Below are 19,737 nucleotides of genomic sequence, written 5' to 3' on the forward strand. Positions count from 1 at the left end.
ACAATGTGTCCTTCAAAAAGCTAGCACTGTCTAAACTGTGGCTTTAATTAACACCCAATACTGTGTAAATAGCAACATTTTTTGGTGGATTGCAGGCTATATTCTGGAATATTTCTCCCCTACAAGGGTAGTCCATGTGAACAACCTTTACTTTGATACGTTGATGGTCCTAGTCAGTCAAAATTGTATGCAATTCCTATGTATTGTTTACATGATAACAACGTTTGAAGTTGACTTGTTTTGCACCAAAAGCAAACTTGAAGCAAATGGGAGGTGTAATGTCATCAATGCACACCCAATTTGTATTTTGGTTTCGATGATAATCGTAACCTATGCATTCATGATTGTATGTGTGTGCGTGTGTGTGTCAGTGCGTTTGTGACGCCCAGCTTGTAAACACGATATCTTAAGTAGGGAAGATCAGACCAATTTTATATTTAGTGTGTAGAAGTACCACATTGAATACAAGAAGCCTATTGTTTTTGGTGGAGGTCAAAGGTCATTTGGTGTCACCAGAGGTCAAAATGTTAAAACCTTGTAATCACGATATCTCAATACTGGAAGCTTGGGCCGACCTCTTGTTTAGTGTGTAAAAGTACCACATTGAGTTAAAGAAGCCTATTGTTTTTGGTGGAGGTCAGAGGTCATTTGAGGTCATCAGAGGTCAAATTTTGAAACCCTTGTAAACATGTACACCCTCACTATACATTACGTCAGATTCATGAAGAAAACTGCTCATGTTACATCATCGAAACCGCAATGCATTTTTTGCATTCTGTTTTTTTTTTTTTTTCATGTGTTTCTATAAAATCTTCTTTTGATATCAATTTAAAGGAACAAACTTTGGATAAATGCCCCAGCAGGCCAACTGTATTATTTTCTGAGGGATTGATTTGGTAAATTAAACATGTAGTTTCCTTACGAACGCACATGTGAAAATATTACAGATCTTTAAATGAGTCGGCTGCCATGATAACCATGATATGATACTTTTGCAAAATTGATGCTTTTTTTTTCGTTCTTGTATTTCCTTTTAATCCTTCAACCCTTCAATTCTTCTCATTGTTTCCAGGTCTCTTTGCATGCCTGCGGAGTCGCTACAGATATAGTTATTGACAAGTGTTTGCTGAGTGAGGCATCGCTCGTCTCCAGTCCCTGTTGTTACGGTTCAATCAATACGACAGAATCCATCTCGTATCCCAGAAGCAAAGTTTTCCGAGATATACCCATCTCAAGCCAGGTACGTAAGAAGTCGTTTCGCCAATTCACTGTTCCTTTTTTTGGTCTCTTCTGTATATACATATATATATATATATATATATATATATATATATATATATATATATATATATTTTTTTTTTTTTTTTTTTTCCTTCTTTCAGTTAGGGTCTGAGTGGTTAAGTTGAGGTACATGAAGCAGGAAAATAAAGTAACCGACTCCACTCAGCCTCTTTCGTCTTCACAGTGACAGTCTGTTGAACGATTATGGCCCGAGGCAAACCATTTGTGAAACATTTGGCAATAGACATTTTGTGTATGGAAAGATGCATTTTATTGATTCAAAACTTTATTCCATCATGTTTGGTTTTTCTTGCCACTTTATTATTATTATTTTTTTTTTTTTATTTTTTTTTTTCTCAGAGGTAAGTTATTTCAGCAGGCTCATTGAAAAGTTTCTCAAGCAGTTATTTATTTACTATTGATCTCAATTGTGATATTTTTGGATGTATTCTTCGCACACTGTGGAGGAATAGAAATGTTTTCTGGACAAAGAGGAATTAGATTTAGAATATCGAAGCCACTGCATACGATAACTAATGGAGGACTGTAGGCACAAAAATAAATTCTGATGTGTCGTAGAACAACTAAGAAAAAACCACCGCTTTCAGTCCAGGTTGTATTATAGGTTTTTCTACAACAATTTTTAATCCTTTATTTTTTAGAAATTTCCCTATAAAAGGCTGGGCTCATCAATTAAAGGTAGTCAGTATAGGCCCCAAATTATAGCACACTATAATTGCCAGAAGTTTCCAAAAAGTACTTTCCTGGAGGTCTTGACTCTCCAAATTGTTCTCAGACAATTTGTAAGGAACACACAAGATGACTGAATGTCCCAGTGAGGAAAATGTCCTTGATGGTTGTAATAAAACCAAGAATTTTGACCCAAAGGTGACCATATTTGATTATCTAACATATTTGGGGCCAATACAGCATACCTTTAAAGTGACCGAATTATACAGTAATACACTGAGCATTTGGTCGAATCTCCCAGAATGCAACACAAAACTCAATGTGAAAACAAGAGATTTCTTATGGCTGCAAATGATATGTCTACTACAGTTTGTTATTAATATTCTAAAGGACAAACGATGTTGAATTGCCATTCTAGGGTGTTCTGAATATCTTTAAGTTATTTAATGTTTTGGAGAAGTTATTACAGTTTGATGAAATAACCACAGATGAACATTAATACCATTTTGGGGCCTGCTCTGAGAATCTGACATTATCATTGAGCAGTTCAGCCTTAAAGGAGCAATCCAGCCATATTTTATGGCTGAATATCTTGAAAGCCATAACAGCTACTGTATAGAAACATGGGAGCTCTCAAGTTTTCTTTTTTTTCTTGGACTATAACTTTACCTATACAAAAAGAAACTCCATCTGGAGCAATTCTTGAAATGGTTAGTAACTCACTTAAGGTCCTGTGTTACGCCAACTTCTGTAACTGGATGGAACAGGTTGAGGCCGGGGGTGTCCAAGATCTGCTACAAAATATCGCATCGTTTGGTTAAAATCGTTGCAAATTTACAACCTTACCCTGAAACAATTAAGTACAGACGAGAGAATGAACACAAACAAATGAATAGTATTCCTGTTCCGGACGATACATCTAATCATAACTGTCTCACTAAGATACAATCGAGGTAGAACATATCACCATATTATAACAATTTTCTAAACACTAAATCCATCCCACGTTTAATACCAAAAACTGATCTTAAAAGTTGGCTCTATCTCTATCCTTTTCTCCTCTTTTCGACGGAATAACTCTGCAAATACTGAGCTGAATATTCAGAAGATCGTCCACTCTTTATACAGAAATGTCCCCTATTCCTGTACGCAAATATTCTGACTTTATACAGCCATGCCAATTGTCAGAAGAAAGACAAATTCAGACAAAATCATCCTCAGGTGGTCCTCACAATGTTAACATTAAAAGTGAAGCTATCCAATTCGATAGTATGCAATACAACAGACAATGGTCAATTATACAATATGAACAAATTAATAAATGAATAAATGAAACAACAAGTGGACCCCCCCCCAAAAAAAAAATTCCAAAGTCCCAAACATGTACGTGACAAGATTACAGAGTCGTAAAGATGTGTTGGAATTCAATCAGTCATTAATCGACTAATTCAAAGATGATGATGATGATAAAGTCCTCTTAACTGCTTGTGACAATAACAGTTTGTGACAATAAAATTCTTATGGCGAAACTGTGGCACCTTGCTGGTATGCTTTGTTGAAGTCATCCGTAACCTAAAATGAGGACATTGAGATCTGTTCAGTCTCAATGTCCTCGGTTTTGTTTAATCGTTCATTACATGAAAGGCTACCAGATACTCTGAATGCCTTCTTTACACAAAACTCACACATCCACGCTCACAATAATAGGCAAGCTGATTCCCTGCACCCAAGACAATGTCACAACACTTTCTCTAAAACTAGCTTACATCATCGGGCCATCACACTTTGGAATCCCCTACCTTTCACTTTAAGGGCGATGCCTTCTTTAGTTGCTTTCAAAAAATATCTTACAAAAGCACTTCCATCAACATGTACTAGAACTGTGAAATGAAACTGGGGGGAGGGGGGTGAGGGAAGGGAGAGGAAGGGGTGGTTCTGCTTGTTTTGTTCTTTTGGTTCTCTTTTCTAATTGTAAAGTTCTGCAATTTTTTTTTTTAGGGAGTGTCACTATCCGACAAGCCCTATAGGGATTTTTAGAACACTTCCTTTCACAAGTTTTTGTTTCTTATCTCTTTCTATGTCATATGTCATACTTATGTTGTGATAGAACAAAAATAAATAAATGAAACCTTTCGAGATTTACATGTCAGCTTTCTTGTACGATTTTGACAATATTTACTCTTTCTTTCTCTTCGTGACTTTGTCGAGTGGTCAAAGGAATCGGAAGGTTGTTTCCTTTGAAAGGATGACTTTTTGCTGTGGTGCAACCTCGCCAACACTGTCTTGTTTAAACCCCCTTCCATCGATTGATTGTTCTAATTAAACTGCAAAGCCATCCTTTTTATTTTATTCTAATTTTCATTAATTATTATTATTTTTTTTTTGTTTGCACAATTTTTCTATTTTTTATTTTTACCATTTTAACTTGACATTGTTTAGTTTCATCAATTCCTGTGTGTAAAGTGTTTATGAGATATTCTGTTATGTAATTTGCTATAGGTCAGTCATAATGATCCTTCCTCTATCTATGTACAGTTATGAATTGAGCATACACATTGTGCATCCAGTAAAGGGTACCTTAAGGCAGTCAATACCTGCTAGTTGTCACAAAGTTGTCTGTGAACTAAATCTATTCTTGCTTAACAAATAATAGTCTTTGGCACTCTTGTTGAATTTGACTGTAACACAGGGTGGAATGTGGTCAAAGTAAGTATAAATTTGCCCGTTTGATTGAAAGTCTGTTTGCCAAAGTTTAGTAGCCCTGGGGAATTTCATTTATAACACTGCATTCCCTTGTAATGCTTAAACGAGGTTTAACACTGCCTTCCCTTGTAATGCTTAATCGAGGTTCAACACTACATTCCCTTGTAATGCTTAATGGAGGTTTAACTCTGCACAATACCAAAAAATTGATGGGGGATAATGGGAGGGGGAGAGAGGGGGTCATGAAGTGTTTCTACTCTGATGAAGTCTTTTAAAGTTATACATCATAAGGAAGATACCAAAGAACAACTTAAGAAGCAAACCTACTGTCAATCTATCCAGCTATTCCAAGTTTATTAAAGTCAAGCTGAGTTGTTCAATTGCATTGTTTTGGGGTTCTAACATGAACTACTCTGCAGTTTATTGCTGGCGTTTAAAGTACAATTTCCAAATGTACATTAGATTAGATTAGATAAACTTTATTGCATCCGATAGAGAAATTACATGCTTGCAGATAAAACAGTAAGATATAAAAACGATACTATACAACAAGAGAACAAACAGTAGGACAATAAAAGCATAAGAAATGCTAATAACAAGGAATGGGAACAGATGCGCCGAAGCTCACAGAATGGCAAGGAATAAAAAGTATAAACAAATCACAAACGGTAAATATGATAAGAACCAATGAAAGAAGGAAAGACAAAGGCAAGAGATTAACGATTAAAAGATGCATTAAAAATTCTAACAGCTTGTCCCATGAAAGATGAGGGGTAACGATTAGTATGAGCCTTCGGAGGTCTCATCCTCCCACTACGAGGGATAATACAATTATTTAATGGAGCGTGGAGAGGGTGATCGATATCCTTGAGAACTGAATGAAGCTTATCATCAACCCGACTATCAAAGACCTCGTCAAACATTGGCAAGCGTTTCCCAACAGCCCTACCTGCCCGTTTAACAGTATCATCTAACACTTTCTTGGATGTCTTATTTATGTTACCAACCCATGAAGTTATGCAGTAAGACCAAACACTACTAATAATAGAGTTGTAAAAAATGGATAAAATGTTCTGGTTCACGTCAAAAGAGACTAAAGAGAATAGAAACCTGTTATTACTGTTTCAGGTTCTTAAGAGCTTGAGCTTTATACTGGGAATTTCCCCCCTGGATGCCCGATATTGCCCTGAGGTTACTTTCCAAAATAAAAGGCCAATACGAACTATCTCAGTTCTAAGGCTGTTAATTTCCACACGCTTCCTTTCTCAGATGTATTGGTTTAAAGTTAAGATATTGATATCGTTTATCGTTTTATTTATGTCATTTACCTCCATTTCATTAACAAAAGTCTGTTCAAAGTATCTCTTTCGAGATCCGGCTTTAGGAATCACAAATGATTTCCAGTTGGTTAGCATCATGTTTGATCTCTAGAGTAAGGCAAATATGTCACCGAAACAGAACTAGTATTGTTCGATACAGGTGACAAACGCCTACAGTGGAATTACGACCTTCCTTACCGGTTTCAAACCTCTGGACATACAATCAGCGTCCTTAGCCTAGTGGTTATGGTGTCGGCATATAAAGCGGGAGGCCCAGGTTCGAATCCCGGTGGAAGCTGGAAGTTTTTTGACTGTTCTTGATTTCCAATTATATATATATTTATATATATGATAGATAATGATAATAATAAATGAGACTTTATATAGCGACAAATCAGTAGACAAAAGCCACTGCTTAAGGCGCTTTACAAAGAAAGCAGATTAATTTACAAAAGAACAAGTGAAAAGATGGGTCTTAAGATGACTTTTGAATGTAGAAAGTTTAGAGCATGTATAAATATAGATGAGTTTAAACTGAATATCCGGTACTAAGAATTGTTTTATTGCTTGTTTTTTATGAATTTCCCAGCTAGCTAAACCTACACAATGAAGTACAAAATAAATATATCTATGTTATAATGAATCCCTCCCCCCTCACTCTACCCCCCCCTCCCTCACTCTACTACCTCCTCTCACGAAAAAAAAATAAGTTTACAAAAGAACGCCAAATCCAGGTGTAAACAAATGAATCTGCTGAAAGTTTATATTTAGAGGATTTCTTGCTACAATGTCATAAAAATATTTATTGATCTTGCTTCTTCAATATATCCATTAATGTCACAAATTTATAGTACTATTGATTTTGACATTCTCAAATGGAACTGACAATAAAAGACTTCCATGAAAATCATTTTTGTTAACCAGTGAATATTCTCCCTTTGGTTGTTTATTGGTTTCTAAGGAAACCATCCTAAAAATCCTGTAGCTTCATATTTTTTTCAATTTTGCTTTTAATAAATAAAATAGAGATTAATATGGATTTTTTTTCTGTTTTTTTTTTTATTGTTTCCAGTGATAGATTCTTAGAACTGCCATGAATACTGAAAGTTTCTAGTTGTTTGTATCATGAACAGAAGTCAACAGCAAAATTTTGGAGAAATAGAACTAAATGGGTCATTAGAATTGACTCCAAATATTTTTAGAGTTTATCGTTTAAGAGTGACACACCCTGGAGGTTTTGATACTCAAAGTTATTCCCATACGTAGACAATTAATGTCTCAGTGTAAGTCAAAATTGCTTGAGGTCAGCATGAAAAAGCTTGTTGAAAGTTGCAAAAAGGTACCATTATTTAGTATTCTAGCAGATTTGTGGGAGGGTGTGGGAGGGGTATTTGGGGTGGGGTGGGGGGTGGGGAGATAGGGTAATGAAGACCATCTCTCAAAACACTAACTTTAATACTATTTAAAGTAACTTTATAGCAAAATGTTGTAAACAAGTAATGATCAGATACATGACAAATTCTATCAGCTGGCTCAATAGTGTAATGTACACCAAATAATATTCAAAGCTTTTTAAGTTTAAAAAGCATGAATGATAAAAACCCTCTGTTAAGTTGAGAGGATGAAGGCTTAAGGTTAATTGCCCTCTCTCCTTTGCCCCTCTCCCCCTCCCCCACACCTACCCCCAACACAATCAGTCTATGAAGCTCTGAACTAAGTTTGTTCCATTGAATTAACTAATAGTTTCAACAGATGTAACAAAAAAAATGGTTTTGAAGCCTTGAACAAGTGACATTAAAGCTACTATACATCTGCCAATCTACGGTGCTTGAATATATGTTAACCCCCCCCCCCCCCCCAATAGCTTGCCTATATTTTCTCTGATCGGTTCAGTCTTTGCTGACAAAATATTTTACAATCAGCCTCAATTGACATCATCGACGATGTTAGAATCAAAGGCCTTGGAAAATACAAACACATGCTAAACTTGACATCTCTTGATCAACTATCCTCACTAGGTAAGGGTACCAGTCCCTCCCCCTCACCCAGTGGCGGAGCTAGGGGTATTGGTCAGAGGGGGCGAGAATGGTCTGTAGGGGCGCTTTCGACACTATCTAAGCGGAGCGCCACCACAGGTTGGCGTGGAGCGTACAGAAATTTTTTTGGAGTAAAGATACACCCTAGATCGCCGGAAATGACCATTTCCTGGCCTTGCTAATTTGCAGATAAATGAAGAATAAATAGGTGTCATCGCCGAAAAATGTGACAAATGTCAATATGTAGATAAGAGCGCAATAAAAGAGTCAATAATCGCGAATAAGTAAAAAGTGGTAAAAAGCCGAAAAGGGCGCCAGCAGTCCATTTGAGTCCGTCAGGGGGGGGCATCCGCCCCCCCTGACTGTATGGACGCTCCGCCACTGCCCTCACCCTCCCCTCCCCTTCCCCCATGGATGTTAAAAGTTGAGTTTTCAATATAAGTAATGGCGGCCATGAACTATCTTTTAGTGCTTTGTTGCCCAGAAACACTCTGACAAGCGTGCAGGGAGTTGCTGCTTGGACACAGTGTTATACTGTCGTGTAATGCATGATAATTTTACGTCAAATCTAAAAGTTTTCACTTCTCCTTCACTATCACACAAACAGACCTTTGCTTGAGTCAACTTTATAACAATCTACTCTGCCCGGGGCGGCATTGACCTAATTGTTAATATCAAACTGTTGACATGTCTGGTACTAGTTTTTGAGTAATTCAATGGATATGGTATAATATATATAGTGTCTATTGAGCTGGGTCACACATGGTGATTTCTTCCTTATATTGTGTATACAGTTTGTGCATTCTCTAACAAATTGTAAATGGTCATCCTAGCCATAGCTTGAATTCTGATGACACCATAGTACAGTACTCTCCAAACTTTGCCATTTTCTGTTTTTTTTTCGGTTTTTTTTCGTTTTATTTTTTTGCATAACGATCAAAACTTTTTACACTAAATATTTATTGTTAATATTGCAATTTTATGGAATATGCCAGATCATGTAATAAACACCCTTAGAGATGTACTGAATTTGTTGAGCCTGTTGTTTATGAGTAGGCCTACAATGAATATAATCATAAATAAATCTGGGGAAATCGGAACGGTTGTGCTACCTTAACTTTGTTAGATTCAAATCGTTCCATCATTCTGCCAGATCATGTAATAAACACCTCTACAGATGTACTGAATAGTGTGAGCCCGCAGTTTATGAGTACAATGAATCATCATATATACATAAACTACGGGAAAATCGGTCGGTGGTGCTACCTTAACTTTGATAGATTCAATGATAATTGAGGGTCATGTAATAAATATCAAGACGTGATTCATTGAATCAACCTCCTTTCAAGTTAGGAACAAGATATTACAAAGGGGATTTCAGCTTAAACACTGTGGAATATTTTTCTCTTTAAGGTAATTGAGCATTATATCGTCTAACAGAGAAAAGCACTCTCTTTAGTGATGGTAATTTAGTGATGTTGAAAATGAATAGAAAAAGAAGAAGTTTGCTAAGTTTTGAAGTATAGAGGTTAACTGTAGATATGTTGAAGTTCGTCAGTACAGTATTTATACTTGATTAAAACTGGAATCAAAATAAAACAAAAACTGTTAGCAAACTGCTTATCCACTGAAGAGCCTGTGTTAGAGAATGTGTAAAAGGTATAAAGTTGGCCTGACGTTTCGATCCTAGCAGGATCTTCTTCAGAGGCTGAATGACAAGTAACAGAAAATACAAGGGACAAAATACAAGCACAGAATCCAGAAAGGTTAATGAGCAGGGTGAACACAAAATAGATTGAGGTATTAGAGGATTAGTAGACAAAGGGTGGAGAGAAGAAAGATTAAACCTGATACAAAGGACCAACAATTTTTGGTGAGAATTGATAATTATTGCTTAATTCTTTGGTTGCATGGTGGGATGATCTACAGCATTAAGTGTGTCTTTTAGGTTGATTAAATGAAATCTTGTTTTGAGATGAGGGTGAGTGACAAGGAAAGGGGAAGGACTGAAGTGGGGGGGGGTAGCTGGGGGGTGGGTCGGGAGGGGGAGAAGGACAGATAACTGACAAGGATGCCATGGACCAAAGTCACATTCTGCTTGTGTAAATGACATCAGGGATATTAGCTGTGAAGTCAATGGATCTTATTAACTTTAGGCTTTTCCTTCTCATGTGACAAGATCCATGTCAGGCTTGAAAAAATCAGAGGTGTAATGTGATACCTTGCTAGAAAATGTTGTGCTCAGAACAAAACTAGAGCTGCTATGTTATGCCTCCATGTCAGCCCAACATTGTTGTCATCTTAATGACAACCTCCATGTCAGCCCCGACATTGTTGTCAAGCTTAGTGTCAGCCTCCATGTCAGCCCGACATTGTTGTCAAGCTTAGTATCAGCCTCCATGTCAGCCCGACATTGTTGTCAAGCTTAGTGTCAGCCTCCATGTCAGCCTCGACATTGTTGTCAAGCTTAGTGTCAGCCTCCATGTCAGCCTCGACATTGTTGTCAAGCTTAGTGTCAGCCTCCATGTCAGCCCGACATTGTTGTCAAGCTTAGTGTCAGCCTCCATGTCAGCCCGACATTGTTGTCAAGCTTAGTATCAGCCTCCATGTCAGCCCGACATTGTTGTCAAGCTTAGTGTCAGCCTCCATGTCAGCCCGACATTGTCGTCAAGCTTAGTCAGCCTCAATATCAGCCCGACATTGTCGTCAAGCTTAGTGTCAGCCTCGATATCAGCCCGATATTGTTGTCAAGCTTAGAGCCGGCCTCAATGTCAGCCCCAACATTGTCCCAAGCTTGGTGTCAGCCTCCATGTCAGCCCGACATTGTTGTCAAGCCTAGTGCCAACCTCGATATCAGCCTCAACATTGTTGTCAAGCTTAGTGTCAGCCTCCATGTCAACCCGACATTGTTGTCAAGCTTAGTGTCAGCCTCAATGACATGTCCACAACTCTGGACTAGTGTCAGCACTATGTCTTACATGGCTTCTCATAGGCCAATCATTTGTAATGCTAGATTCAAATATTCAAATGTCTGGGCTTAGAATCAGTGTCGGCCCCAGTGTGTTAGTAAATTCAGCTCCATGTTTGCCTGATATTATCGTATCGGAATTACCCCGTAGGTTTGGTAATTGATATCCCTGACAATTAGTTTAATCAGCTGAAAAGTCATATATTGCGGTTTCTAGCTAATTTTAGGAATGCATCGGATCCATTCTTTTGATGTGGCAGGAACCCAATTCGGCCAGATCTTTCACAAACTCCGGCTGGATTTTATCTGGCCGGACCGGACTTTCAAGATGAAATGAAGTCAGAGAATAAACATCGATAAAAATAAAGAAAACTTGTCTTTATTAATTTTCATCACAAGTGGTGAGAATATGCTCAGAATGTATTGAATAGAAGGAAGTTTAGATTTAAAACCATTGTTTACGTTCCTTCGTAGCAAGTTCGTACTTGTTAGAAAAAGATTACTCGATGGCCTCAAATTTAACTTAAACTACCAACATCTTCTTAAGACAAATTTCTGGGAACACTTTAAAAAAATCATGAAACTGTCAGAACTGGATAATTTTTCGTTATCTGTCCTGGTTGTCCGGGTTTCCAGTGCATTCTCTCTTGAAATATAAGTGCTCAACTACTTAAGTAATAACTTAAGTAATATACAGTAATGCTAATGGGTAAAGAAATTTATAATCCTAGCAATCAAATTGTGCAGACTTATAAACTGCTACAACAATAAATAACCTTAACATGCAAAATTATAGCTTAAAAAATGCCTGCAGTTGTAAATGTAAGGATAAAATGTTATTGTGCACAGTTGTAATGTTATATAGCCAAAAATGAAACAAAGTCATAGCTGCACTAGGTTTATAATGGAATGATAAATTTTTCAAGATGTTCTAAGTTAACACTTTGCAATCTAAATGAAATGCCAATTATATCCAATTTTATCCTTGCCTTTACAAAGTCCGTCTATTTAAGTTTTCAAGACCGTGCTACAAATGGCAGGAATTCCCTCCCTACCAGTACAGTTCACAAAGCATGCCTTCCATCTACCTCACGGTTCGTTAAGCACATCACAAGGATTACTATAGTTCGCTTTCTTTCGTCAGTAAGATGGTTGTGCCGTGTGTTATTGACTGATTGACTAATCCCGGCAAATTTTAGTGATTTTACCATGATAATGATTATAGTATTTGTGTTCATATATCTAGTTAAGTGTGTTTATATAAAGAAGTTAACACACACACATTCTGTTTTTTTCTTCTTCTTTTCATGCTTTGAATTTTTTTCTTTTTCTCTATCTTCAATTTCATGGGAGTGTTCTAATTATGAAATGAGCTTTAATTCTTGAGAACACTCACAAAACAAATACATGCTACATTTAAGTTTAATCATATATAGTATTTGTTTATCTTGTATATTGGTTGTTGTGTAAAAAAAAAGAAATAAATGAAATTGAAATAACCTAAAGTGCACAAATGGTTATTACATTTTCATATAGCATGATGATTGGAAAGGTTATACAATACATAAGTTACAATTATACTGTAAAAACACAGAAATATAATATGCAGTAATGATAATCAAAAGTGCAGTGAGTTCTCATCTAAACCTATAGTAAACTTGTTTTTAACGATTGAATGTTACAGTTGTATATATATATATATATAAATAAATATATATATATATATATATATATATATATATATATGTATATGTATATGTATATGTATATGTATATGTATATGTATATGTATATGTATATATATATATATATATATACATATACATATACATATACATATACATATACATATACATATATATATTGAGGTCTAGAGCATTACACTTCAATTCAGTGCGTCTTTTTTCCAATAATTATGAATTAACATCAAGTCTGGAGCATTACTAGTATCCCATTACATGTCTTTGGTCTACTGTTGTGCATAGCAACAGCCATGCGGTCTGGAGAAGTGTGCTTCACCGTATTTGTTCTTTTGTTCTGTAATTGTGTATATAGCATGAGGCCTTGAGTATGACACCTCACTTCCCTGTCTCTCTGTTCTGTAATCATGCTTAGATGAAGTCTGGAGCATTACACCTCACTTGCAATATGTCCTTGTTCTGTAATTTGGGCATAACATGAGGTTTGGAGAAATATACCTCACTACTTTATGTATTTGTTCTGTAATTGAATATAGTATGAGGTCTGGAGTATTAAACTGCACTGCTGCATGTATCTTAGGTCTGCAATTGTGCAAGTTTATACACACTAGTTAAATGGCATAGTAAATTGTTTGCCTAAAGTTTTAGCTTTCTGTTGAATTTGCTAAACCCTCTCAAAAGTACAGTACTGTCCTATCGGTTTTCTAGCTTCCAGATGCTTCCAGTTATTGAGTAGTTTCACTACCCGGAAAATAGATGCATCTTTATGTAATAATAAGTGCCCATTATTTGAACTCCCTTAACGTATTTTGGGGCGTTCCTCATGATCTTTACCCTTTTTTTTTTCTTTTTTTTATAAAGAAAGAACAATATTTTCATTTTATTAAATCTTTCTTTGATACTAGCGGTAAAGAAAGAGAAGTTTGTTTACTATACATCGGCCAATGATGGCTTTGACTTCACCTCTAATGAATCAGACTTGACTTTGCTTTTACCACATAGTTTTTGAATAGTGTATAAAGAAAAGTTTGTTTATAACAAAACTTGGTCAGATTTAATAAACTTGCAAGCAACTTAGGCAATATCATCCCTGGGAAAATAATGATCCTGTGTTTGCTGCACTACAGCTTAACAAGCAGTTAGTGATAATTTAATTTATAGGTACTCAGCTGATGAACTCTGGGAATATAGTCAGTTGATGAATTGCATTTAATCATGTCTACTATTGCATACAACTCATATTAAAGTCTGTGAAATACAGCCTCTTTATTCCTCCAGGAATCGTTAAATATATATATATATATATATATACCTCTTTGGCTATGAAGTCAACTTTCCTTGGTATTTGATGAACGGTTCTATAATTTATTCCCAGGAACTCTTATTGGTGGCTCATGCTGCAGAACAGACAAACTGGGACTTTGAAAATGAAAATTACAAGCGTGGTAAGTACAGTACATATGACACAAATAATATTTCAAAGGTGATTCATGATGGATATATTATTTGGCTCAGATTCACACAAACTTGTTTTCCCAATTTTCTTGGAGATAAATTGTTAAACAAAATTTTTTGTTACGTATCTCTCAAAGAATTAAAGTTAGTGTTGCAGGTTCTGCCTGTGAATGAAGTCCCCATTCAATAATGGCCTAATATCTGGCTACCTTGCCCACAACTTCAACTCCGAGTGATCTTACCCACAACTGGAATTTCTGGTTTATATTTCCCACAACTCCAATTATGTAGGTTTCTGACCCTCAGCTTTGATTTCTAGCCAAATAAACTCCCAAATAAACAACTTTATCTACCATGCCCACAACTTCATTTAATTGCTCTCACAATAATGTGGAAATACACTGTTGAAAATGGAATTATGAAATAGGCTAATGAAAATGCAATATTTAACTGCCTTGCAAACACAGAGATAATATTGCCTTATAAGTGACAAAAGATGATAAGTCAACGTACATAATAAACCACATTTACATAATATGAACAGACTACTTTGTGGCACAAGATAGGACGGATATAACAGCTACCCACTGGGTACATGATCGACTAGTTCAACGTACCACTGTGTACAGTGTCGCAAAACAGAATGGCTTTTGAAAACACAAGTTAAGGTACTTCAAACAATTAGTTTGACTTTTGCAACATTTGAAAAGGTCTCTTCTTCAATGATATTAAAGAGAAGGAATATCGTAAAATACTACAGGAAGTGACCGACTTGTGGTACCGGCATCATCAATCACGCTTGTCACGGTCTTGAGGGAGGGGGGGGGGGGAGGGAAATAGATTCCACTGATCTGACAGTGATCTCTGTTCATTTTGGGCATGGTTGGAAAGAACATGTATACCAAACCCTAGAACCATCTTTCAGTTGTTGTTGCTGCTGCTGCTGTTTATTCAGGTTGTAATAGATTAGACTGGGACGTGTTCCTAGAGGTCATGCATGTTACTCCGGGACTCTCACTGAGGACCCCAACAAATGAAATGATTACATAAGACTTGATACCAAGTGAAAGCTAGAGATAGCTCACTTTAGCAGAGCGGTGGACTCGTCATACTGGGATCACGACTTTGAAATTCCATTTCCTACATTCTATAGCACAACATACCTACGTTAGTTCTGAAATTAATTAATTAACAGTTCTGATATAGCGCAACTTACAATAAAGTCTCGCTGCGCTGTACTTAACCCTGGTCATTGGTAACTTGTCACACCTACACACCAAAGTGTGCATAATTCAATCAATCTCTCCTGGGGCACCACAGCCATGTGTTCCCTGGGGGACTTCCCATAGGGTGCAGCCACAAACCGGCGCACGCAACTATATTTGCAAGTCCCCATTTATACACCTGGGTGAAATTGTCTATATTCTCTCAGACATTTCCTGATCGTAGACCAACAGACAGATTTCTTTCTGTGGTTTTTAGGCTGATTTTTCATGTTACATGCACCTCTTTGTACAGCAGTGGTGAATTGCCCTGGGCAGCTTTTGCAAGGGTAGTGTCAGGGTAAGACCACGAGGTCCACAGCGTTTGACAGGATTTGGATTTAATAAACACTTGCCCTGAACCGTCTGATATTGTCCCAGCAATGAGAAGTTCTCTGTGTAGCCTTCTAATACCGTGAAATCAGGATAAAATGTGTGGTTTTCCTTCCCCGTTGGTATAAATGATGAAAAAGATATTAATCTGTGGTGGGAACGAAAATACATCTAAACACAAAACTTAAACCTTTTTTTTTTTAAATTTTGGTTTGTTTTCTTCATATTTGTTGCTTCTGTTTTGTGTCCAATGTAGGCAAACTTTGTATGAGCATAGTCGATGCGGATCGGTCGAATTACATAAAGGAACATCATTATCAAGTTCATCTCTGTTCGTTGACGCCGGCCACGTGTTCTCCGAAGAACAATTTATTAGTCGGAATATCAGAAAACCACCAACAGGGTCACTGCTTCTTTCAGTTTAATGGCAAAAAGATCGACGTGTAGAACTTTACGGTATCGTGAAAAACCGGTAGCAGGAGTACACTGCATTCGCTGTAGAAGAACTACAAGTTCTCTCTTTACCAAGGCAACTAGATTTTGAGGAGGGCATGAAAAGAAGCTACTCGATGTATATGCTGATTATCTATGGATGCATCGCATCTCTTCTAGACATTGATGGATGATGCCGGGCACTGAAGACAATCATTGTTTACTATTTCTATATCTCTATTATTTTCGTTATAACCAAACATGGTGCAGACAAATTTCCATCAGAGGGATGGCAATTGCAACGTTGGTGGCCTGTGTCCAGCTACCCAACTGTTTAAAGTGGAAAGAATTGTGTCCGTTCAGAAGTCAGAGCTTAATATTAACAGCCTCAGGGATTAACTTTGACACAGAAAACTGGACCTTATCTCAATTACCTGCTGCCCTTAGTAGAACTTGTTTTTATTTCACAAACACATTTCCTGGCAGATATTGCCCTAATATTTTCCCAAATATGATGCTTGATCGAAGGTCATTTGAAGTCAACAGAGGTTTAAAGGCGTTGAAGACTCGCCCCAAACCGTGTGAGGCCATCTGAAAAAGTTAACTTTCTGTTGCTTGCAAGGAACGTTTTGTTTGTGTCGCTACAAAATGCAGACAGTAATGAATCGTGATACCTTGTTATCTTTAGCTGGACCAGAGATGTCCATAGCTGTATCGTTTGTATACTGTGCTGTGGGTATTGACCGCAGCTGTATGTGCTGACTGTACATTAGTGTCTAATTACCGACGGTGGCAAGCTGTGTGTGTATTTTCTGGGATCGATGGTCGTGTTTAACACTTCTGTTACACCTCATTCGAAACTATGTCAAATTACCGGCATAAGACGTTTCTTTTGCATGAGTCTTCACACCCTTTAAAGTCTGGAAACCTCGTAAGCTCTCAAACTCAAACAATGTCTTTGATGAATGGCTTTTCTGTGTCACTAACTATCACAGTATTTGATCTTTCGTCTTTTCGGCGGCTGGAAGGGTTTTCCACTTCCACTGATGACTAGTATCTGTCAGCAAGTTTTCAGAAGGATGTTATCTAAGTAGTAATGATCAAGTTATGATCTAGAACTCTTTTCTGATGTTCTGGTACCTGACTTTAGTACACATTTTCCTCAGTTGTTCCATCAATCAGATGATTCCATATATAACATTATTTGGCAAGGAATCACTAAGCCTGCAGGCTATCTGTACTTTCTTTGAAAAGTATTTAACTGATCATACTTGGTCTTAATATTTTGAGGGATGCAACACAGTGACACAAACATTTTAACTGGCTAAACTTTGGAAATCTACACAAGATGTTTGAGAGCAAAAAAAAAGAGTCTATTATATAGGTACTCACCTATCAGCACATACTCAATCTACTGTATGCTAACCATAGTAAAAGTATCTTATATATATCGATAGCACATTAAATGCTGAAAAGCCATGCCAGTATGTTTAAGATTAATATCTTCAATGGTTTAGAAGCAGCCTTTCAAAAACCAATAACTATCCAGGGACATGAAAAGAAAATGTGTTAAAATGATAAAGGAAATCATCACTGTGTTTAATACACAAGCGCAAATGGCCATTTAACCTCAATGTGTTCATGGTCTAGTCATTTCAGATCATTTTACCTTCCTAATGAACCGAGATGAAGCTATACAACAGCTGTTTTATGCATTGCAGTCAATTAAACAGGACAAGCCAGGTGTGTCTTCTCAGATGTCATTTACACAGGTTGATCTCGCCACTGTGCCAGTCAGTCATTCGACAGTGACCCAATCGTAGTGTGTTATTTAGTCGGCCAACCCTCGGCTCTACTATTAAGTTATGTTACTTCAACGTTTGCTGGAAGAACATGGGAAATAGCTAATTGGTAGACACAGAAGGGTCAACATTTTCGTTCTTTTCTTTAGATCTTTGGCGTTCATGACTGAAATGCATAATGTGTTTTGGATACAGAAGACAGTTTGTAAAGGTTAATAAAATGTAAAGTTACTGCACTGACTCCATTGGAGCCTCTTTCCTACACTGGCTTGTGATGTTGCGAGAACATCCTAGAAAAATCATACCAAGAGTACCACGTACACGACAATACGGACCAGTTGTTAATTGTGTCCTTGACGAGTGGCATACTCACAAAGTACCTGTTGGTTTTGGTGGCATCATAGGCCAACACAGGTCAGAATGTAAGAATAATCAAATCTGTAAATCTGAAAGAATTGTAACATTAACAAACTTTCATATGCCCACGACTCAGATTGTTCCCAGACATGCCACGATTGTAGATTCCGGTTGGGCTCAAAAGGTCAGTTGAGGTCAGCAACTGTCAAAATGTAAATATCTTGGAATGCCCTGTCTCTCAACCTTTTCTCTCAAGAATGATTAATTTCATTCATATGGTGGGTTGCTCTGATGATTATTCAAGCAGGTCAACAGTTATTAATTCTAGAATTGCTAATGAAGTGGAATTGCTAATGATTTCTGTTGAAACTCTGACCAAAATTAAACTTCCTAAGAACTGCAGGAATTATGCAGCTCGTACCTATTGCAAAATTTTCTGTAGTAATATCAAAAGTGAGAGAACTTGTGTCCATGACAAAAACATGTTTTCACACTGTCTGGAATTTATTCTGTTGAGAAGGGCAACATATCTATTGAAATGTCAGTACTGATCATGTAAAGAGTAGCTTAACGGGCTGCCATTAAAAAGTAGTCAGATATAAACCGTCAGAACAGATTAAAAAATTAAAGGTTTTCTTAAAGCTGGACTTTAGTCTTGATATGGCAAAGGAAAAGGAACAATTGAGTGCTGGAACAGTTTCTATAGGTCTTCTGGTCTTTGAGATATTCAGCTTTGAAAATATATACTTCAATCTCTGAAATGCTTCTCAAAGGATAAATTGATGATACTGTAAATGACGGTCGGCTTATTTTTGAGGGCTGACACTTTCATTTCACCTACCTTATTCATCTGTCTTAAGGCAGACGCCATCAATATTCATCCACCACATAGCTGATGTCCCTACTAGACATCCACTCGACAGATAAAGTGACTAATATTCATCCGCCGCATAGCTGGTGTTGGTACCATACATCCACTCCATATCCGATGGTCCACTGTCACCATTTTCACATCCAGGCAGACAGGCGATATGTTGGTCAATGGTTATATAAAGCAAGCTTGAGGAAGACAAGCCCCGGGGTCGATTAATCCTGAATTGTACTTCATACGGACTGGTCTAACGTAATTTTGAAGCCGTTCAGTGTGGATGGAGTATTAATCAAGGAGTTTCGCTGATCATATTTTTGGTAAATGCCAAGTACCTTGCTGAGTACCGTTATGGGATTCTGCATGTGCTGGTAGTTTCCAAAAGGAAATACATTATTCTAGTGAAAATAGTTTGGAAGTTATTAACCCTTCGAGTATCATTGAAAACAGAACCCTCATAACAATGAGTGTAATAGTCCTTTGGTGTTTCATCGTCGCATGATGTATGAACTAGATATTTTTATGTCTTTG

At 37.0% G+C, this 19,737-nt stretch overlaps 1 protein-coding gene across 2 annotated transcripts in view; it reads left to right on the top strand.

Moving 5' to 3' along the window:
- The window catches only part of LOC139979609 (glutathione S-transferase C-terminal domain-containing protein-like), a 35,088-nt gene extending 16,875 nt beyond the window's left edge, over positions 1–18,213 (top strand). The window contains exons 7-9 of one of the 2 annotated variants that reach the window (XM_071990579.1): positions 1,073–1,240; positions 14,073–14,142; positions 16,004–18,213. In XM_071990579.1, coding sequence (XP_071846680.1) covers positions 1,073–1,240; positions 14,073–14,142; positions 16,004–16,194 — 429 coding nt within the window. In that variant the 3' untranslated portion in view covers positions 16,195–18,213. Of the gene's footprint in view, positions 1–1,072; positions 1,241–14,072; positions 14,143–16,003 lie in introns of those variants that run through there. The other variant, XR_011797238.1, reaches the window with a different exon arrangement.
- Positions 18,214–19,737: the final 1,524 nt, after the last annotated feature.

This window comes from Apostichopus japonicus, chromosome 14, assembly GCF_037975245.1.
Source record: "Apostichopus japonicus isolate 1M-3 chromosome 14, ASM3797524v1, whole genome shotgun sequence".
Lineage (NCBI taxonomy): Eukaryota > Metazoa > Echinodermata > Holothuroidea > Aspidochirotida > Stichopodidae > Apostichopus > Apostichopus japonicus.